Source organism: Pagrus major, chromosome 14 (assembly GCF_040436345.1).
Source record: "Pagrus major chromosome 14, Pma_NU_1.0".
NCBI lineage: Eukaryota > Metazoa > Chordata > Actinopteri > Spariformes > Sparidae > Pagrus > Pagrus major.
In genome coordinates, this window is record NC_133228.1 from 25,191,309 (window position 1) to 25,214,745 (window position 23,437).

Here is a 23,437-nt window from a genome sequence, read left to right on the forward strand (position 1 = left end):
TTATTGATAGTTTAGTTCTTCAACTGAGAAGGAAATGAAGACTTCTGTACAACTTGGCCAACTTACACTTAAAAAGTTAAGATGTAAAGCTATATTCACCTTTTTACTTTTCTTTTTCCCTATTTTTTATGTATTTTGATATAGTTCATTGATTTTAATAATCAATAAATTGTTACAGTTGGTTTTTAGGCAAAAACAGCCAACATACTCTGGTTCACGCTTCTTAAAAGAGTTTTATATCATCGTTAACTGATAAATTTGGACAATTGAAGATGATTTTTTCACAATTTTCAGACATTTTATCAATGAGATCACAAGAGCTATTGATCCAAGTAGCCATGTCAGCAGTCACTAACCTGTGTTATTGTCACTAATATGTAAAAAAATAAATAAAGATCTTAATTTCCACTGATATATCTTGGATTCATATTTTGATAGGACTCCTAATAGCAGCCTAAAATCCCCCCAAAATACTATTATAGTTCTCTGGTCACTTTCAGAACATAAAGGTCTTTGTAACTCAGATTAAAAAGTGCTTTATAAAAAAAGGTGACTGATTTAATATAGCAGAACACATGTGGGGCAGATCAATGGGTAAAGTCACCTGATCGTCCCTGTTCCCCTCTAACAAATGACACCAGCCTCCTCCTTCGACCAGGTATTTATTGGCGGCCCCTGCGATGCAGCACATGACGTATAGTGTGGTCTCTATTATCATCCGGGTGATGTAGTGTGACGTACGACCCCGTGACCTTCCACAGGGAGGACGAGGCTCAGGAGGAGGCGTCACGGACTCAAACAAACCAGACGCACAGCGGCCTCCGGCGTGGGGTGTCACTCAGATGCTGTGGAGGACAACAATGGGCTGATGGGACTGATGACACAGCTGGGACATCACTGTGGCCCGGGACAGACGCTCAGACTGGACGTTGGACAGGTCAGACACCTGACTGACAGTCGTGCCATCATTGATACAGTACAGTTATGAAGCGTGGAAGGAAAAACATTTAAGTGATAAAATTAAAAATGATAAATGTCAGTTAGGCAACAAGTTTATCGCTCATAACCTCCATTTTTATCATTTAATTGTCGTGTCTTCCACCCTTCATAAACAGAAGTTAAAAGACTGACAAACAAAAGATTCCTATGACTTTTCTTCACTTTGCTGCTTCTGAGAAAGTACTGACTGAATATATTACAGAACAACATGTTGTCTTAGTGTTTTATCATCTGGCTGTGTTAACGAGAAAAACAAATCTATATCCTCTGAGTTAGTACATGATGTTTTAAACTGGAAATATTTGTTTTGCTTTAATGTATCTTCACTGCATTTTCAAGCTATTCCAGCCAGAGTTCACACCAGGCTTCTGCACTAAGCCCACATTAAAACATCACATTAAACTTCAAGTCTTTTCAAGGATTTCCAGACCCCATGTGAACCCTGGAATGTGATTAAACAGCTGCTTTAGTTTGTAACTTCATATTCCTTTGTTGTTTTTAATGAGTTGAAATCAAGTTTTAAAGATAAACCTGAGCAGTAATGTCGTTACCATGGAAAATTTACAGTATTATCATTTAGGTTAACTGTACATCCTTCAGTGCAACGCTTACAGGAGGAAAAATGAAGATTTTACAAAAATCAGCTGAGAAACAAGAAGGATGTGACCTCTGACAGATGAATAATCATAAAATCATTCTTTGTTTTTTCTGTGTTTTGTGTCGTGAACCCGATGAAAAGGCCTCGGCCTGAGATCTACTTTAGCTACAAGCCCACCTGATCAATTTTTCAAAGGGTCTTTGAAGTCACCCTTGTTGAATACACAGCCCTACTTCCTTTTATGGCGAGGCCTCTTCCCCTTTTAAGGATGCCACTAGGAGACTCAATAATGCATAAAAAGCAGGGCATTGTGGGATGCTGGCCTAGAAGGAGTATGTAAATGACTGCTGGGTAAGAAGGCCAAAAACACAGGCCACTCCCACACATTGTTCTGATGTAAATACACAAAAACACACTGTTTTTCTGCAGTTTTAAGATGTGAGCTTTTCTTTTTAATGTGTTTGGACCCGACTGGAGGAGAGCAGCAACTCCAGCAGGACAAAATGTTCCTTTTTTTTGCATCATGAGAAGCTCGAGGAGTGAAGAGAGCAGAAAAAGCTGCAGCGTTTCACATTTTCATAGATGTCAGACGTACAATCAGGCCCTGATGTCGACAGCAGGAGACCAATTTCTCTGAGCCGGAGTACGAAATGGTTTCCATAACAAAGACTAATCAGACTAACATTTGAGAGTTTTTTTGCTCTTTGTTAGTGCTTTTCCATAATTGACCTCTTTCTGCTGATGTCTGTTTAGCTGGCTGACTGAGTCCATTGTTTGTTCCTAAAAAAGCCTTGACGAACGAACCACTTCCTCACCCACACACACACACTCACATATATATACAGAGGCAGGAGACGGAGGGAGAGGCAACAAAAAGCTAATCAGAGAGCAGTGAATGAGGCCTGGACAGCAGGGGCTGAGAAGGAACCAGCTGCTGTGGGAAAGACAATAACATTCCTCTCTTTTCTCTGCTCGCTTTCTCACAAAGACAAAGACCTGCGAGGACAAATACAGCTCCTCTACATCTTCACAGCCTTATCAAAACACATGTCTGTGCTTCAGACCTGTTTATCCTCAGTGAAGTGCCGAAAAAGTTACATTCTGGTAGAATAACACTGACTAGAACAGAAATAATTACATGCACACTAGTGTGCTCAACCAAATGCCAGAATACATCAGTAAGTAAATAAGTACATTTCTGCAAAAACAGAGATGTTGCAACTTTAAGTTTCTTTAGGCCCAATTTTCAATTTTATCTTGTGACAACACTGTGCTTATAGTCTGGTTAGGTTTAGTCACAAAATCACTTGGTTTTGTCACAAAAACACTTCTTAAAAATATTGAGATATGTCAAAAATACCTGGTTTTGTTGCTGAACACACAGCAAGGAAATGTCCCGAAGTCTCGTCAAAAATATCCCAATTCTGTCGCCGCAAACACGGCTGAAAATATCTCGGCCTCTCGTCAAAAATACTCAGTTTTGTCAACACAAACATAGCTGACAGTGTCCTGATATAACACCAAACATATCTGGTTTTGAAACATGGCATAGTTTTGTTGCCACCAACGTGGATGTAAATGTCCAAACATCCTGTCAAAGATAACTGGTTTATTGCCAGAAACACAGCTATAAATGACCCGACGTCACATCAAACATATGTGGTTTTGTTGCCACAAACATGGCTGAAAAATATCCAAACATTTCTTTAAAAATATCCTAATTTGTGACCACAAGCACAGCTGGAACGATCCTGACGTCTCATTATAAATATCTGGTTTTGTCACCAGAAAAACACGCCTGAAAAAGTCCCAACCACTAGTTACATTAAATACGACTGAAAATGTCCCGATATCACGTTCAAAATATTCCAATTTTTGTTGTCAAAAACACAGCTGACAGTGTCTCGATATCATGTCGATCGTACCTGGTTTTGTTGCCATAAGCACAGCTGGAAATGTCCTGACGTCTTGTCAAAAACTAATATATGAATATGACTATCTGAGATGTCAAACACCAGTAAATATTAATATAAACCGGGTCGCTCCACGTGTCTGGAACGGACTGAAATATAGGACAGAGGTTCACATGTCGCTGTATGAGGTGGACTCTGATTGGATTTCCACTGCAAACACTTAGAACAACATCGTAATTGATACGCTGCGAGTCAGTCCACAGCAGTTCAACAGATCAAGTAAAACAATTAATAATTTGCTGTGAGCAGTCATTCAACATTATTCATGGAGCGGCACCCCTGGCCTTTCCATAATTACCCATTTAACAGTGCCATCTGAGCCAATCAGAGGTCAGGACGCTGAGGAGGGGCTGATTCAGCAGCTCTGGAGACGGAGCCCACGCTGACTGACGACAGGCCCGTCACACTGGAGCTATTAATAAGCAGTAGTTTAATTACAACAACAGACTTCTTCTCCTCCTAATTGTTTATTTCAGAAGTTCATCCCTATAATCTCTGCACACCACCAGTCAGTTTCAGTTTAAAGACAAGGATCCAGACTGGAGATGAGAGGGATTGTGGGGCACTAATCGACGAATCACAGCGCTGGGAGAGAGATATCCGGTGATGGCAGGCGTCAACGCCCGGCAGCAGCAACAACAACAACAACACGACTTTCTGCCTCTGTCACTTCTTCTTCTCTCCGTCTCTTTGTAAACTCCCCAAACTGCAGTGCTCCCGCTCAATGTTTAATCAGGATGACCTCTTTAGTTCAGAGGATAAATAAAAGATTACAGAGCAGCCCAGTTAATACAAAAGCAGGAGACGGGGGAGCTCACAAGCTCACTTTCAACTCCCGACTTCTTCAGGCCTGTGCCAGTTAGTTACCAGCTACTCTCCTCACCACCCAGAACAACAACGACAACGACAACAATGACGACAACAACCGTCTTATGAAACTGCCTAAACAGAAGTATTTTGTTCCCTGAACCAAAGTATTTCTGTTCCCTGAACCAAAGTATTTTGTTCCCTGAACCAAAGTATTTTGTTCCCTGAACCAAAGTATTTCTGTTCCCTGAACCAAAGTATTTTGTTCCCTGAACCAAAGTATTTTTGTTCCCTGAACCAAAGTATTTTGTTCCCTGAACCAAAGTATTTTGTTCCCTGAACCAAAATATTTTGTTCCCTGAACAAAAAAGTATTTCTGTTCCCTGAACCAAAGTATTTTGTTCGCTGAACCTAAGCTGAAAACTAAAACAGGGAATAATATCTCTATATCTTCGCCCACATTACATTGGGACATTGTTCAGGTTCAGTTTTGATTCTGCTGAAGAGGAAAGAAAGAAAATCCACAACCACAGTTGAGCTGTCGGATGAAAACCAGCAGGCGACAGTTTGGGCAAACCGCAAACCTCCCAACACATCATCAAGGTAAGAAACACGTTTTCCTGCTGTTTGGAAAAACAGCTGCAGGAATCCCAACGTGACAAAAATTCAATGCAGCTCTGTCAGGTTCAGGGAGTGAAGCTCCTGTGTTCACTAAACCGCCTCTCTCCGTCTGACAGATGGAGGTGAAGTGGGTTATGGGAGCAGCAGGCTGCTCCAGCCCATCATCCTGTCAGTCTGTGTGCAGGGCGTTCACCTGCCCATACATGTTTCCCTTTAACTGATGAAAGTACATCGGAGACACTCGTCACTCAGACCTCACTTCCTGTTCGGGGGTCATCGCTCGGTGGGAAACAGTGAGGAGACAAAGATTTAATTCTGAAGGTCAAGTTTGGTTTCAGACGGTCTGTCAATCAGCTCAAGAGCTTACAGAAATTTAAACTCATGGTATAGTTGTGTAATGATTTAAGGTGGTGCTCCTAAGGTGGCCTACTTCTTGTTTACAGTTTTTTTTCCATCAGTGTTAAAGGAGGAGTTCAGATAAAAATGTAAATCCAGTCATTAACCCTAACTGAAGTAGCTGGGGACACAAACTGATCTGACAAGACGTTATTTACACCCTCGACGTGCGGTTAAGCTCGTGCACCCATTTCAGACGGGATACATGCTAACGCTTTAAGCTCAGCAGCTACAGTGAAGATTTCAGCTTCATTAAAGGTGTAAATGACGTCTTTTCAGATCAGTCTGTGATCTCGGGGCTTCTGCAGACCTGGATTACAGCAGACGAGCTGTATGGAGACAATTTTTCCTGCAGATGTTTAAAATAAGTAAAATTAAACTATTAAACTATTAAAACAATGTTTATTTAATAAAGATCACCACAGAAAAACTTTTTCTTGAACCTTCATAAAACTTTATTTTCCACCTCTCCAGTTAATGCAGATTAAACTGTTTTTATACTGAGGTCTTTATATGAAAGTTTATATAGACAGTTTTTGTCAGTTGAGAAGTTTAAGGACATCTCCTCGTTGAAATCTCGCACGAAGACATTTCAGATGCTGCTGTCATGGTAACTGTCAAAATAATCTGCCATACAGCGGGGTTGAGATGCTGCGGCTCAGCGTTTGATGATAAAGTGGGTCTTTCTGGCCGGGTCCCGCTGCTGACTGTGCACAGCGGCGTTGTCAGCCGGTAAGCTGCTGACCGAAGCCTCGGCCCGCCGCTCCGCTATCAACACAGAGACGAGCTGGAAAACCTTATCAAGGGAAAAGTCAATACGGCTGCCTTTCCTAATGCTGTGCCCTTTACAGGAAAGAAAAATGCTTCAACAAGGACCCGATTCTAATCTCTGTGAAAAAAAGTCGAGACTGTCCTTTAAATTACAGCGTTCAAGGTGAGTTCATCGAGCCTCTGCAGCAGGACCGGTGGGTCCAACCGTTTTATTTCACTCTTTAAGAAGTGTATTCACATATTTTTATGTTTAGGAAGAAAAAAAGTTCCATTTTTGTGACACCTTCACCTTTTTAACCACTTTACCCCTCTTCAAAAATATTATTCAAAATCACAGAACTTTATTTCACATCCTCGTGCAGATCCCAAAGTTAATAAATACCCAATCTGTGGGGCTGAATGTTGGGGGAATGTGGATAAAATTATGCACAATAAAAACAGCTGGAGTCTGGCTCAGACTGTAAAAATGAAGCACTACAGCACTCAGATATGATAATGTGTATTTAAGAGATTAAAACGTTAAAAACACCCGACTACATCTTTAGCTTTAGTTTCTAGAACAATAACACGAGTTTGGTCCACGACTGTCCTCTAACTGACACGTAAGTTGTGACTCAAGCCTGAGCTCAACTGTAATCTGTTATGCATGAAAGCGCTCACGTACACGAGTCGCTTCGATGTCAAGGAATTTGCTCGTGTCTCATCGATGTTATTCATGGTGTCAGTCAGCTGGACGGCCACACCGGTGGGTGGAGGAGGAATGAATATGAACGACTGACGAACAGAAACCTTTTTATCATCACAGCGACTTCTCAAAACCAAGAGTCTGCTGCTTTTATTCTGAAGGTGTGAAGAGGCTGTTCCTGTTCTTCTATTCTTATTCGATCCACACACACACACACACACACACACACACACACACACACGAGGCCCAGGTGACTGGACGGTGATAAAACGTGTTGCTACGATACCGGGGTGAGAAAATGTGAGGAAGTTCATTAAGGGTGAGGCCGCTGAATGGAGCTCCACCGAGAGAGGAAACAAATGAGTGCAGCTTTTGTCCCTCCAGCTCATCACCGAGCCGGCCGAGCAGCCGGCAGACTGAAGACGTTCACATCTGACAGCAGAGATCAACCACAAGCTGCCGTGTGCTCCCTCACAACACTCACAGCGTTCATCACACGGTCGACCTCTCCGTTAACTCATAAAGAGCATTAAAGGGATCGCATCGAGAGGAACACGTCCACTAGAGCCAGAACACAAACATGATGATACCTGATGAAACGTCAGCCAATAGAGAGCAGCGGTCACGTGACAAGCGAAGCGGTCTGAAGACATCACTTTGGACGATTTGTAGACTTAACGACTGATGGACTGTGAAAACGACTGCAGGGCTCCAGACTCACTGCTCCCACCAGCAGCTCTGGTGCTCCTTACTGCAAACTTTAGGAGCACCACTTAAATCATCGAGAAACGCAATACATTTGCATTTTCAACATTTTAACTGCTTTGAGAGAAAGTCATTTTCCATTTAAGCAGCACCTCCTAAAAGCAGATAACAACCATCAATCAATAACAAATGTCTGAAGTGTTTTAAAACTAGAGTGTTTCCTCCTTTCTTACTGGGATACAGGCTATGAAGACCATTTTTGTCCCTGTATTATCATAAGTATCAGTCCATTATTAGATTCCTTGTGATGCTGACTCCATCACATAAAAACAAGTGGCACTGTGTAAAAACATGGTCACATGTGACTATATGGTTGCAGTCTGGAGCCCTGAATCAGCAGATTATCTGCAGTTAACTCTGCAGTGGACTGAGATCAGGAGTGGATCATTTGGACTTGCTTTAACAGGTCAGTATCCCCAAACATCAGCACGTTAGCCTCCAAGCTGTCCTGATTAATTAGCATCAACCTGTAGCTGCGCGTCCTGATTTACCCATGAATCTATCTGAACTCCACCCCTTCAGATACTCCCATCGTCGACTGGACGAGGATCAGGTTGAACTTTGTAAATATCAAACATGCCGATATAATTGACTGTAACTTTCCGCCTCCTGAAGTGTGTGTGTGTGTGTGTGTGTGTGTGTGTGTGTGTGTGTGTGTGTGTGTGTGTGTGTGTGTGTGTGTGTGTGTGTGTGTGGATGGTATTTGAGTGCAGCAGAAAGTAGTGCAGTGAAAACACACTGATGTCCATGAAACCGCAACAATTAACTTCAGGTCTGCGTGAAATTGAGCAATGATACGGACTCGTGCTGAAAATACCGCCACCACAAAGGGCAGGAGATAGCTCTCATAAACAAAACATGCAAATTACTGGAGCACTTTGTCTGCGCTACACAAACACAAATCTTCAAAAAGAAGAGGCTCTGTGCACGATGCAGGGAGGCAATTTTTGAATTATTACAGCAATTTTCACGGCTTTTTGAGTAGGATAATCCGAGCTCTGCAGCACTCCAGCACACAACTCTCTCACTCCCTGAAGGGAGAACCAGACTGAAGATGTTTCCACCTGCCGCCTTCAAAACTCACCACAGAAGAAGAGAGGGAAATGTTTCCAGGCTTCTTCTTTACTAATGAAGTCACATCTGAAGCACCAGGGCATGTCGCCGCTTTGCTTCTGTACCTGACATCAGGCTTCCTCTGAGGGATCACACGCTTGTTAACATGAACAGACTGTATACGAGTTTACATACGATGCAGCGTTACAGCTGCTGTGATGGAAACTGTATCAGACGATCTCAGAGAAAAGTTGTCATGTTGGTAAAATGGTGTCGTAATTCCACAGAAAAGTCCAAAATGATCAGATAATTCAATTCAATTCAATTCAAAACACTTAAGATAAGATGCACATTTATGAGATGCAAATTCCAAAAACTACGTCATAATATTACCAGAAAGAGGCCATACACAAGAATAAAGATGGAACATTACAAGAATAAGTTAAAATATCATCAGGTTGAGTCCTAACTCTACTAGGAAATCTTTATCTTATGAAAATGTTGATGAAGTAAAGAAGAATGAGACGAAGTATCTGAAATAAAGTCAAGTAAGTTACAGGAAAAAGCTGATCAGCATCATATCTGTAATAAAAATCTGTATTATCATTATAATGTTGCAGTTTTATGAAATAAAGTCATGATTTACATGACTAACGTTGTGATTATGAAGATAAGATGTACAATTATGGAAAAACACTTCATAAGTGTATAAGAAGTCATAATATAAGAAGAAAGAGAAAATGGATGAGAATAAAGTTGTGATATTAAAAGAATAAGTTGAAATATCATCAGGTTGAGAACTTTACAAGGAAATATTTAACTTATGAAAATGGTAAATACAGTACTTGTCAAAAGAAGGAAGTGATTTTTATTGTTTTTTTTACAAGAAAATCTATAACGTCATGAAAATAAAGTCAAAGTTTCCCAAGATATGAGGCATTGCGAGAAAAAATAGAAACAATATCATGAGAGGTCCTGTTTGTACCAGAACGAGTCAAAATATCATGAAATAAAGTCCGAACTTTACAAGTAAAAGCTGTAATATCATAATAACTGTATGATCAGGAAAAAAAATGAAATTTTGAAAAAGTTGTAAAGACACGATAAAAAAATCTTACTTTTATGAGGGAAAGATGTCTACAACAAGATGAAGTTGTAGTTTTACAAGAAAAAGTTGGAATTCAACGTCACGAGATTATGGTCTTAATTTTCCAAGAAAAAAGGAAATTAGGAGAAAAAATGACGTTAAATCACGAAAAGCTTGAGGACAAAGTTATTATACGACCAGTTCAAGCTGTAATTCTACCAGAAAAAGCTTCATCATAACAAAAAGCCATAACACCATGAGACATAAGTTAAATGATTAACATTGTAATTATGAGAACAGTTATGTCATGAGTTAAATTAAAATGTAATACGAGACAAGACAACTTTTGAGGAAAGATTATTAAACTACGAGATCAAGCTACCTAAATAAAAAAAAACATTTCCATAGTTTTGATGAAAAGCTTGGAGTAAAGGCTGTGCCGGCTTCTCTCCTCTCACCTGTGATCATCACATGTGAATTAAAGTGTGCAGAAGGTGAGTACAGAAGCCCGGACGGGACAAAGCAAAGAACAAAGAGCGGCGCAGCGTTTCCTGAGTCTGTGCAGCAGTTACAGCTCGCAGCCGACGACTTGCCTCATGCTCGCAGTCTTTCTATCGATTTCACTAACTTGCGTCTTTCATTCTTCGCTCCACAAAAAGCCGTTTTCCAAACCAAACTCTCACTCATTATTTATTATTTCCTCTGGGATCGGCTCCAAACACAACAAATAAAGAGTGTTGCTGTGAACAGAGGAAGTGATGAAATTTAATGACTTTTTCTTCTTTTTGTGGACCTGCTGGTGTTTCTCACAGAGACTGTAACTCTGCTGCTGAATGAGCCTGAGGGAGGCGTCCGTCCTGCTCTCAGAACAGACTGTAAAACACAGCCTTTATCATCTGTGTCGTTCATCTGCCTCGAAAGAGCAGACGGACCCCCACTGCATCATGGGAAATGTATAGATACGTTAGCAATGGTTTTTCCTCTAAATTATTTTCTTCAACGCTTCAGAAACAACAGGTAGGTTGGATTTTGTGTTGAAAATTGTTTGTCTCGGCACGGTTTCAAGGTCTACCGTGCTCTGACACTGATGTTTGTTGTACCGTGAACATTTGCTTATCTGCGCTGTTGGATTCAACTTTATTAGTGTTATCAGAAATAAGTAATATTTCAGGTCTGTATCAAGTTTAATGGCCATCAGAACTAGGGGTGTGGCGATATACCATTACTGACAATAATTGTGATATTTAATTCGGCTAGTTCACCAAACTTTACGAACACAGCAGCAAACAGACAAACGCCTCAATTTAATTGTAAAAATATGCCATGCAGTCTTAGACAGCTCAGATTCTCCTGATGCTGTTCATGCGAACCATTTCAAGCTAAAACCACATCAGCAAGGTACAATCAACAAGCTAACAAACTAGCTAACAAACTAGCTTGTATGCCAACACACCAACAAAGTGTGTTTCAGTGGAGCATCAACAACATCCGTCTTCTCTCATTCCAAAACGTCCACGAGATCCATCTCAGTCACACATTTAGTCCAAAACACATCGTTCATCATTAAATGGAGACGTGATCCTAAAATGGCCGCCATTTGATTGAAGAGAGAAAAAAAGACATAATTTTAAGTGATATTGTTATCAAATTGTGTGTGTTTTCCAGCTAATAGAGGCAGTTACAGCTCATCTGCAGGCTGATTTCAATTAAAAAATAAATATTTCAATGTGTTCAAACTCATAGATTAATAACAGAAGCCCAACACCATGTCTGTCTCCAAATGGTTCAACAACAGCTTTGAACCTACTTTGGACTGGACTGGGAGAGACCTTTAGGATCATGTTACTTTCCAGGATTAAGAACAGGTTCAAAATTAAATATTGATATTGTGTTAAAAAATACCCTTATGATAATATTGTTTAATGCATCAGCTCTTGAATCATTTCTGTTTCTGCACGTTCTCACTGTGAACTGAGGATTTCTTTGGACCAAACCAGAGGTGACTAGGAGACAAACCAACACTGTTCTGGTTCTTTGATTCAGTTTGTGTCCAGTTTGAATGAAGTGTGTTTTACGATGGCGATGAAGCTCGTCTTAGTTCAGTCAAAGAGAGAAACTTGAACTCAGACGGTGGACGGTTGTATTTTTCTGTTTAGAAGGAAAATAGATGTCAAAATATTTCCTTTCTTCACATTTAGTGAGTTTATTTTGTTGACTTATTAGACTCAGTAGTGAACTGGTTGCTTTGACATCTCCCAGCTGAAACTACAGGGCTATCAGACTATCAGAGACGGGCCGGGCCGGGCCGAGCTGGTTAGCATGCTAACTTCAGTAGAACACAGAACATAGACGTCTTTGACAGAACATCAACGCTGGCCACCTTCTACAAACTGCTCCTTACAAGAAAAATAGTCTGCAGATTCATCTATAACATAATAAATACATGACCATATTTATCAGCACTAAATTATCCACCTTAACTATTTTTCTAGCTTTTTTTAGGCCATTTCAAGAAACATCGCAGTTTGAACAAAACAGGAGAAAAAGTGTCTCCGTTTCCATTTCATGTCTGTTGAGCTGTGAAACTGGAGAGCTGCAGGAGCCCGATTTAATAGGATGCAGCTAAAATATTTAAAAGAATAGAGTCAGTTTGTGTAGATAAAAAGATAAGTGTGAAATAAAAGAGATGATAATGGATTTCAGTGTTTCTAGGATGTCCAGTGTGAGGACTCACTGAGGTGAAAAGGATGAAAAATAGAAATGATACGCAGATCTGATGTCAAAGATTAAATCTGTGTTGTGAACTGATTTAGCATTGTCTGATGATCTTAAAAGCAGATTTACTGCTGCTCCGTCTTCACATTACACACTGTTGCTGTGTGAAGAGAGATGACAGAGTGTTTGAGAGCGAGCAGCAGCATCATGGCAGTCAACATGGGTTAATTCATCGCAGCCTTTCTGCTCCCTCTGCCTGCCAGCAGAGCTACATCAGCACTTTTCTGTGAGTCTCTGGAAATGACTGTTTGCTGTTCGGTAATAAGAAGCCGTCAGACGGATCCACGACTGCAGGATGATACAAACCCGGCAGAGCAGGGGGAAGGGAGGCTGGGGTTTTCTAAGCATAGTTGTGAAACATGTACAGGCTCAAAGTGGCCAACAACACTAAAAATTAAATAAACATGCGGTTCTTCAGGTTGTCGTATGTGGCTGTCTTACTTGCCGCTTTCTCACAGATGTTACTGTTAATCCTTGTAAAAGTCTCAAAAAATACAGGCAAAACATTGAAAAGGTTTTTTAACTGTCCAATTAAAAAATGTGACGTATAATTTTGACTTTATTTCATGTTTTAACTCTTGTTCATAACAAGAAAAAGCTGTAACATCATAATAATGATGCATTTTCATTAGAAAAATACTAAAAACTGTATAATCAGGAGAAAATACTGATATCTTACTAAATAAAGTCATAGTCTAGTTATGATGCCATTCGTAATAAATGCTGTTTTTTTTTTTTTTACTCAAACTTTTCACTTTTTTATTCCCTGCAGGTGTTAACAATTAAAAGTCCAAAAGGAACAGATGGGATTATGTCCTGTTTGCTGCTTTGAATGTGAAACATCAGTGCAGGAAGTGTTGAGTTCTACCTTTAAGAAATATCTTAACAGACTCATCGCTGAGATGAAACTGATATCCACCATCTCATCTCTTGAAATGGCAAAAAAAAAAAGAGGATTTCCTAAAATGTCAGACTTCCTTCTGGGCCGATTCAGACTAACTCCAGGAAACCGTCACGATTCCATTGATGGCTTTAAACACCGATGCAGACAGCCTGGCGAGCTCCTCGTTTTTAACCTCACATGAAGCAGAAATCACCTTTTTACCCAGAAACAAACGTGCAGGCTGTTCAAGGCCTCTGATTGTGGTGAAAAGAGTGAAACATAAAGCTGCTAGACAGACAGCCCGGCCTCCCTCAGGAAGAGTCATCACAGGGTTTCCTGCTATGTTCCTCTTAATTAAAGCCGAGCGTGCCTCCAGTAACGAGTACAAAGACAAAACAAAAAAATGGGGACTATTCTCTGCAGCGTCAAGAGCACAAGGACGACCGAGGGCAGATTTATAGTCCTGTGAGACTGAACTGGGATCTGCTGCTGCGTGGTAGTGATATGTGGCTGCCCTTTAGGTGGCCTGTCCTACTAAACACACACACACACACACACACACACACACACACTTCCATTTGTCTTACTACACTGAGGTTCTCAACCTGTGAGGCCACAATTTTCTCTAAAAGATTAAAGCCTGGACAACATCCACAGCAGTTCAGTTCGACCAATCAGAGAGCTACAGGAAGTGTCCAACCAATCAGAGAGCTACAGGAAGTGTCCAACCAATCAGAGAACTACAGGAAGTGTCCAACCAATCAGAGAGCTACAGGAAGTGTTTACATGATTACAGTTTCCTCTAAAACTTCAGAATAAATGTTTTCCATATAAAGTGGAAGCCTGATCGTTTGACATACGTCCTCAGATGTCCTCTGATGACAGTTAACTGTTGACCCTGGAAACAACAACATAGACGCAATATCCACTCAAGGTCCACTTACTAACTTTCAGCTGTACCACAGTCTTCATCTGAGCATGCTCAGTACTTACAACTGTAGACATTCTGTCAGTCATTCGTGGTACAACCTTCTTAAAGTGACAAATGAGAGGATGTGGATCTGGTCTCTGACGTCCACGCCTTCATTTCTCTTTCTGTCCAGAGTGATGGGACTAGAGTGTATCCCAGCATGCAATGAGGCAGCCTGGACAGGCTTCCAGTTCATCACAGAGTGAAGAGACGGACAGACGCTGCGCTTCATACTGATGGACGAGTTAGTGACCACAGAGCAAACTCCTGAGAGACGAGCAGGAAATGAAGCTGAAACACGTCCTGCAGAGACTCTCACCGGGCTGTTACATATCGTACACTACACACCGTGTCCTGATGCTGCCTGTGTACTAGTTTGGATTAAATTCATGGAGTTTATTTTAACAGAAAATTATAAAAAGACAAAACTCCAAAAACTCCCACAATCCAGATCAGAAGGACGTGTGAGAGAATCTCTCGTCCTTTAATCTTGTTTGTATTGGCAGGAGTTTAATAAAGAGAATATTTAAACATCTGGAACATAAGTTGATTTGTCTTTAGTCTCATATGTTGGTAAAATCACAGACAGTTGAACAGAGAACAGAGAAAATCCATCACATTCAAACAGCTGCAGACAAAATCCTCTAATTCTGCCTGAAGACATCAACAAAGTCCGACTTCTGAAACGTGACGATTTGCTGCTTTTCTGTCTTTTCTGATTCTTTGGGTTTCGGACTGTTGCTTTGACTACTACTATTGGGGAACGATGATGGGGATTGTGATGATCGTTTCTTTTATATTTTATAGACTAAACTATTGATTTATCCATAAAATAACAGGCCGATTAATAAATAATGAAGATAATTGTTAGTTGTACGGAAACACTGGTTATTGGATCTGATATTTTTCAAATTATGGGAATTTGTCTTTTTTTGTCCACTTACCAATAAAGTCAATCAATCAAACAAGAAAGTCATTAGAGTGCATACCTCCGCCAAGGTACTGATTCATAGATACAAGCCACCTAATACACACAATTTTTTCATCAAGAAAAGAAAATCCTGGATCCGTCCCTTTGTCTGGATCCACACCAGAAGTTAATGGGGTCTATTCTGGGCCGAGACTCATCCATGCAAGTTTGATGGAAATCTGTTTAGTAGTTTTTGTTTAATCCTGCTGACAAACAAACACATTTTTCATTTATTGGTCATCCGTCTCCTTAATTACTAATAATCGATATCAGTGGTTATCTGCAGGCCTATTGTCAGTTTTTTTACACGCCGTCTCCGACAACACACAATCACGCCTGATTTCCAAAGATTTGGGGCCAAATACGACAATTTTGATCCATTTGAAAACAGATAATAAGAATGTGGAGCTGGAGGGCAGACATGTTGTAGGACCTGGTTAGTTTGAAGCATGCTGAGTCCTTTATTCTCTGCTTTGGTTGCATTGTGAAACAACAAGACGCTTTTAATACACATTTAGTCATTTTCCACTGTGAATCTCCTGCACACTGAAAAACCGTGTTAGAAGAAGAAGAGTGTATTTTGCCATCAGGTCGTGAAGGTACAGTAATTATCCAGTTAAAGCTTCCTTCAGTTTTGGAGACAAAAGAAGAAAGGCAGCGGGGTGAATTCAGGGAGAAAGTTGTTTAAAGGTATAGATCGGCCTCTAAAAGAAAAGCCTGGAGGGAACCCGGTCCTTTTCACCACTCTGCTCTGTAAAACCACGAGTTAGTCCAGCAGAAATCCCTAAACCTTCCTCTGGTTCAATCAGCTCTGCAGGAGGCTGTAATGAGACGCTGTGGGATTAGTCCGAGTTTGGTTTGAGTTGCTGGGAAAGTTCGCCTACTCGCCGGCCTCCGTACGATGGCTGAGACAAAAACCCTGTCCTCTGTCTAAACAAATGCGACCAGCACTCCCTGAAAACCTTTAGCCCGGCCCAGCAGGAGGAAGCTAGGGATGGAGGGATGTATGGATGGGGGCGGGGGGCCTCTCTGCCTCCCACCAGAGACGACCAACAGCTTCTCCAGCCTCTCAACTGTCCAATTACTGAGCAGGGCTGATGTATGACACAGTCGAGTCTCAGCAGCGCGGGCCGACCGCTGACCCTCGCTGACTAATGTATGTGCAAAGAGGAAATTAGTGCAGAAAAAAGACACAGTGTTGTCTTTAAATGGCTTTTAGCTGGACTGGAAACAGTTTCTGAACAAGTTACAGCCGTTTTAATGTCACCTGCAGAGCTGTGAGAGGACAAACAGCCAGGTTCACTAAGTTAAAGTCGACACTTAGCAAGACCTTTTTAAAATACCACACAGAACACAATCTAAAACCTGTTTCACCATCACAGCAGCCACCGGAAGCAAATTATATCACATTTTAAGATCACACCCCAGCAGTTAATAACTATAATGTCTGATGATATAATTAGTGATATTAATGTGAGCTGGACCAGCAGCAGAAAATGGATTTAAGAGTGCTTTTCTGAGAAGTCATTTAGAGCTGGGTTAAACATCCGTCCTGAGCGACAAACTTGTGTTTTTCACATAACGACAGAAGTTCATGTAGAACATTTGCTTAATTAACAAGAAGGAACAAATAAGTCAGAATCAGTCAGAGACAGAGTTTCACACAGTTTATAAAGTGTCTCCAACTCAACAACTCACTAAACTGACACATTTGTTAAGGGAGTCTGGTGACAAAGAAGTCGCCTATACTGGTTACTGTTCAGTGTATTTGTAAAATGTGACATGTTTAGATCAATAAAATGTTTCTTCTTTCATAAATTGAGTGTAAATGGTGAAATCAGTGTAAACAGTGTGTTCAAACAGCTGCTAAATGTTGACAAACTGACACTTTTTACAAGGAAACACACAACTTACTGTTTTCATTTAATGCTGAATTTACAAGAAGGAGACAATGATTCAGAATCTGTCAGAGACAGAGTTTCACAGCGTTATAAAGTTTGTTTTAACTCAACAACTCTTAAAATCACTACATTTGTTAAGGGAGTCTGGTGATGATGAGGTTACTTGTTAAATGAAACAGGTGTGTGTTCACAAACGTCTGCTGTTAACACTGGCAGGTTAACAATGAAGCACCTGAAGATCAGACAAAAATAATAACATAATAAAAAATTCTAACTTTTCTGTTTTAAATGACCCTGATGGCCATTCGACTATTGATTTCTGAGTTTAAGAGGTGGCTTCCTGCCCCAACCCTGACAGTCATTGTGTTTGGGGATGTACAGTCCTGCTTCATCACGCGACCGAGTTTTAACCCAGTTTAAATTATTTCACTCCTGTGTTTATATGTTGCATTTTAATTAATGTGTTTAATCCAACAAATCTGGGCCAGCGCATATATAGAGTTGAAACTAAAAAGGAAAATATAATAAACTGACACAAGCCCCAGTCTAGTTATTTGCTTTTTTCCACAGAATAAAATCCAGAAATTTTAAAATAAAGTGTGAGACGTCTTTGACATCACACCTCTGAACTACACATCAACAACAGATTTACTCCAAAACTCTGATCCCAGCTGTGAAAGTGAAAGAGGTCAACCTGAAACCAAACTGTAGCTTCCTCACCAGCTCTGACTCACTTTGTCATCCAGCTCCTCCATAAGTAGCTAAATGAATTCTGAGTGGTGATCTCTCATTACACAACTTACTATCGAGGAGCTCAGGAGAGAGAAAAAGTCAGATTACAGAACAATCAGAGACACAGCAAGGAGGTAACGGACTCAAAACCTCCGATTACCAGCATTAAACATCTCTGGGACTCTTCCTCATACATTATGTATATTAACTACATGATGTTAAAGTTGTTTTACACTGATATGATATAAAGATGGCGTGTTTGATATAATACAGCTCACAGTTCACAAATCTAACACCATATACGGTCTCCTGACTGTCTTCACCAAACTCAAGCTGAATTTTGTTCAATTTTGACCAGAGGATTCACGTCTGCAGAGGTCTTTATTCTAGCGATCACACTGGTTTGTAGACGATGCATCACTTCTTGTACACTAACAGAAACATATTAGTACATACTGTAGTGTGTACTTCACAGCCTCTGTAAACAGTATGGAAATGGGACACACAGCATTAGTCATGACCTTTACACACAGCAAAGTCCTGAATATCCAACCATCCAGAAATACACCGTTTCTCATCACAACAAACCTGATTAAAAACATCTGAATCTACATTATGAGCCGTCTATAGACCCACCGTTTCCTGTCCTAAAGTACAAATACTTCATTACTGTACTTCAGCAGATGTTTCAGGTATCTGTCCTGTACCTGAGTATCTCTGAGACTTTCCCTCTCTACATCTGAACACAAACATCTGAACTTTCTCCTCCTCACAGCTTCAAAACAGCCTCGTTACTTTAGTTTGATGCATTTGAGGTGAATTATGGATTATTGTTATTTGGCGTCATCGCACGCCGCCTTCCCAACATCACCAGACTGATGTCGACCTATCAGAGCACATCACGCACGGCAGACGCAGCGAGACGAAACAAAGAGGTAAGAAGACGTAAACAGACAGAGAGGGAGGCTGAATGGGGAGAAAAGGCGTGTTAGTGTCTCGTATCTGCAGAGAGTTTCTTATTTTCTCACTTTGTTGCTGCTCGGAACGCTTTACCAACCCAACATGTGGCTGTTTGACGTCCTGGGAATGAGACTCAACAATCAACTATCTTTGTGGTGTGGTCCTTTATTGGGCTTGTTTCTAAAGTATATTTGCTTCTCCTGTCTCTCCTGTCTTATACAGCAAAAATGCCGATCTTGTCATGTTGTAGGATCCGTCTACAACCCTGTTTCCTCCACCAACACAAACACAGGTGACATTTTAAAGAAATTAATGGAGTTGTTTTAGCTACTTCCCTAACAATGCCAGGGACGAAGTGGGTGAAATCTGGGAGAAAACGTACCAATGACCAAAGTGAGGATTCGACTCGATATTATAAGTTTAGTGTGAAGTCTTCACCGGTGATGACGCTGTACTTGATATAGTGAGTGTGATATTAGCATCAAAATCCAAAGTCTTGGGTTATATTACTTTGTTACTGTTCAAAGTGATAAATTATTGTTACATCAAACCTGGTCCGTTGATTCATTTCTATTAGTTGTTTGAACTACTTAAGAGTTCAAAAGAAAAGATATGAAATTACAAGCAAAATGCAAAATAAACTGATCAATTAGCCTCTCACATTTGGTAAAGCTGCCTGTTTGGCCTTGTTTTATAGACCCGGTTGCTTGTTTCTCTCGCCAGATCTGGCAACACTGACTACAACTGTGTCTCGTCATTACTCCTCCAATCACTCCCTCTGCACTCGCACTCCTCTCCTGTGGATCTCATTTTAGAGAGCACTACTTCTCTTTGCTTTACTGCTGTTCACATGTACACACACACATACTGTGTGTATATATAGCAAAATGCACTCCCTGTATACACGTCACTGTGTGAAACTTTAAAAAAAAAGCCTTAATGAGGAGCACAGGGTGTAAGACGCAGGAGTATCCATGGTTACAGATGCTGTATTTAAAATGACTTTACTTCTGTCACTGGGAATCTTTCAAGTCAAGTAGCTGCGGTCTTTGTTTCAAGTTAAACGCAAGACTGGAAACACTATTTCTACTCCAGAAATGGAATGAATAGAAGAGTTTAACGCCCAGGAGATAAATCCACAGAAGCTGATCGATGGTGATCTGCTTGAAGAAATAAATAAAGACAATAAATGGAGCAGAACTGTCTAAAAGGAAGAAAAACAACTTCTCTCCACCTGACAAGTCAGTAAAAAACTGACGCCATGATGCAACAGAGAGCAAGTGGAGCAGAGTGGAGGAGAATCAATGAATCCATTCTTCTTCAAGGACTGAAAACACGGCTATCAAGGATAAAGGTAGTCGATACAGATGTTATAGTGGAGACAGACCTTCACACTGAGTCAGGATACATGAGGAGGAGGATAAAACCACGGTCAGATTCATAAATGCATCTCATCTGTTCTGCACTTCTCCAGTTAAGTTATTTTTATTTTCTAATCACTCCTCGTTTGCATTTACATCCGTCAACCGCAGAGAGCAGCCTGTTCCCCCTCCTCTGATAAACACTGGCTGTTTTCTGGAGCAAAACAGGGTGTTATTAAAACGTGTTCCTATTCACAACATGGATGCTGAAGACAGACTGCGCTCCCTATTCAAAGCTCAGCTCCAAATTAAAATCCTCCGTCTGATTATTGGAGGCTTCTCTCTCAAACTTCCGTCTCCAGGCCTCAAACTGTGACCATGAAATGACCTCCAGGCTTTTCTTCCAGCCAGGAGACAGTCTCTCAATCCTACTAATAAACACTTGTGCGGTTATCTAATTATTTCTGCTTCCATCCGATAAAAACTTGCTCTCTTAGCAGCTTGAAGTTCACGGCGAGTTTATTTCTGGACATAGCAAATGTTGACACAGCCTCAAAGTGTGCTTAGTTTTAGCCAAGATCATCATTAAATCTCTGTTGGAACAGTCCTGTGTGGATGTATAATTTAGGACTAATTTGGTTTAAGAGAGAAGCAGTGCTTCATGTGTGTGCAGAGGAAAAGTAAAGGTCACATTTTGCTGCTAAGGAAGAAGAAGAAAAAAATCAGTATAGTGTGTTGTGATTAAAAACATCGCCGTGCAGTGCTGACTGGGCTTTCTGTCTCTCTTTTCCCTGCCACCCCTCCCCCCCTTCCAAACCAAAAACAGCATCAAAGCAATCAAAATGGTAATGTTAGGCATGAATGGGGCCCATCCCCCCTCCTCCTCCACCTCCTCCTCCTCCTCCTGCACGAAACTCTGCAGACTTTTTCCCTCTCCATGTTAGAGGGGGGAAGCAGCCACCCCCTGCTCGCTCTCAAAATGGAAGCTTCCACTACCAAACTGAAAGAAGCAGAAGAAGAAGAAGGGGAAAGAAAATACACACAGTCCAACACAAAAACAAGGATGTGGAGTCAGGATTCAGGCCTGCACCATGACAACAAACTGGATTCATAACTCTGGCCGCTGTGCTGCTATGTGGCTGTTTTACATACAGCAAGTTTAATGGGTTTAACTGCAACAAATCAAGGCGCTGCTGCTCCAAGTGCTCACAAACTGCATTCCACAGGAAATGGGATCGATTAAAGTCGGGCAGAGGGAAAACAGGCCCCTAACAATTCAAATAAAACACAAGGCGAAATAAAAATCGACCTATTTTCCTTGAATTCTTCTTCTTGCTAATGTGGGGAAGTTGTGTACGCTGCTGTCGGGCTGGGACCGACCGGCGGGGCGGTGCAGCGGCAGCCGGAGGAGCCTGGCGGAGCCCGGAGGAGCCGGAGGAGCTGGAGGAGCTGGCCGCGGTGCTGAACACCACCGCTGCCTCCTCCAGCATCCATCCATCCATCCGGGCCGTGTAGCTCCAACACCGCCCGCTTCAAAGTTAATATAGGACACCGTTTGCTAACCATAAAGATAGTAGAAAAGTGAAAGCGTAATCGTGGGCGAATCAAATGCACCGCTGCGGTCATGTGACCCACAAGAAATAATAGCAGCAGACTAAGTATAAAGTAACGGAACCGGGCCGTGCAGCGGTGTCAAACACGCCTAAAAAGCAACTCCATGATGATGTTTACGGTTCCTTTCACCCACACAACTTCAACTATTATTTCCAAAAAGTCTGAGCCGGATAGTTAGCCCGGCTGCTCCTTTATTAGCCTCCGCCGTTACTCTCCAGAAACATGTCGACCTACTCAAAATGGACGCTAACATTTTTCAACATTACACAACTTTGAGTGGCGAGAATGAAGCGGGGCGCGGAGTTAAGCTAGCGCCGCTGCCCGCCGCCGCCGCCGGTCCGCTCTCACATCACCGGGCTGTTGTGGCCGCCGGTACCGGGAGAGAAGCTCCCACAACGGGGCACAGAGATGGCAGAAATAAAAGAAACAGTCCAGACGAAACACATCGGAGCTTACTTGTTTATCGCTCAGGGCTGTTATTCTTGTTTGCCTGTCGTGCAGCGGTCTCTTAAGCTCTCCGTCCTACAGCCGAACACAAAAACACTGTCAGTTGGAAAAAGACCATTTTGTGACACAACAATGAAACTTCACACCACATATGACGGGATTTTTTTTTTTTTTTTGATTTTTTTTTTCCAGCAAAGTCACGATGAGGGAAGCTAAAGCTGCCAGAATAATAAAAACAGACAGGCGTGCTAACTGGTGAAGCTAGTGGTGTTTAACCGAGGAGAAGAGGAGATTTATGCTGATAAAGTTTCTCGCACACTCCCCGATCCGCCCGCTGCCCGGATCGTTTGGCTCAGAAGCTTTCGGGAAAATATAACGTTTACCTGTGGGTCCTGCTTCATCTGTGCAACTAGTTTGTAAACGACGGAGGAGTGAAACGGGAATTACAAAAGTGTCTCAAGTTTAGTATGTAAGGGAGGAACAAAGCGGTGCTGATCGCCACAGCGACTCAGTTTCTTGCACCTCATAAATATTCAGGTCGCGTCCTGATCGCCACACAGCACCACCGCATTATCACTCACAATTCTTGTTGCTCGCAGAAAAACACCTACGACAATCGGCCAAAGTACCGTGAAAAGTGCACTTAATCTGACTTGGAAGTGGCCGATGTGTCGCCGGCAGACATTAGCGGCGACATGTCGCATAGTTCTCCCCTCGGAGTGTTCACCTCTCATCCCTTCACATTTCTCCCTCCTGCTCTCACTTGCTCGTAACACCAATAAGGGAAGAATAACACGATGTTTCATTTACCTGATGACATTGGATTTCTACTTTCAACGCCTCTTGCAGGCCTTGTAGTTCCATGTTCCGACCAGAAAAGCACTTTTCTCCCACTTTCGACGCGACCGAGACGAAGTTTAAGTGAATTAAAGATTTTTTAAAGCGACAATAACAATTGAAAGAAGAACTACTCAGGCTGCAAAGCAAGTTCTCGCTTCTTTTCCAGGCTAGGACTCATCACCCACTTTCCGCCCGTCTCAAAAAGTGCTCCAAACCCGGCAGAAAGAGC

General features: G+C 41.5%; 1 protein-coding gene across 1 annotated transcript in view; it reads right to left on the bottom strand.

Moving 5' to 3' along the window:
* Positions 1–23,437, bottom strand: part of phf21b (PHD finger protein 21B) — an 88,852-nt gene extending 65,415 nt beyond the window's left edge. The window contains exons 1-2 of the mRNA XM_073481083.1: positions 23,179–23,437; positions 22,378–22,443 (exon numbers count right to left, since the gene is read on the bottom strand). Of these exons, the coding sequence (XP_073337184.1) occupies positions 22,378–22,443; positions 23,179–23,232 (120 nt within the window). The 5' untranslated portion in view covers positions 23,233–23,437. The remainder of the gene's footprint in view (positions 1–22,377; positions 22,444–23,178) is intronic.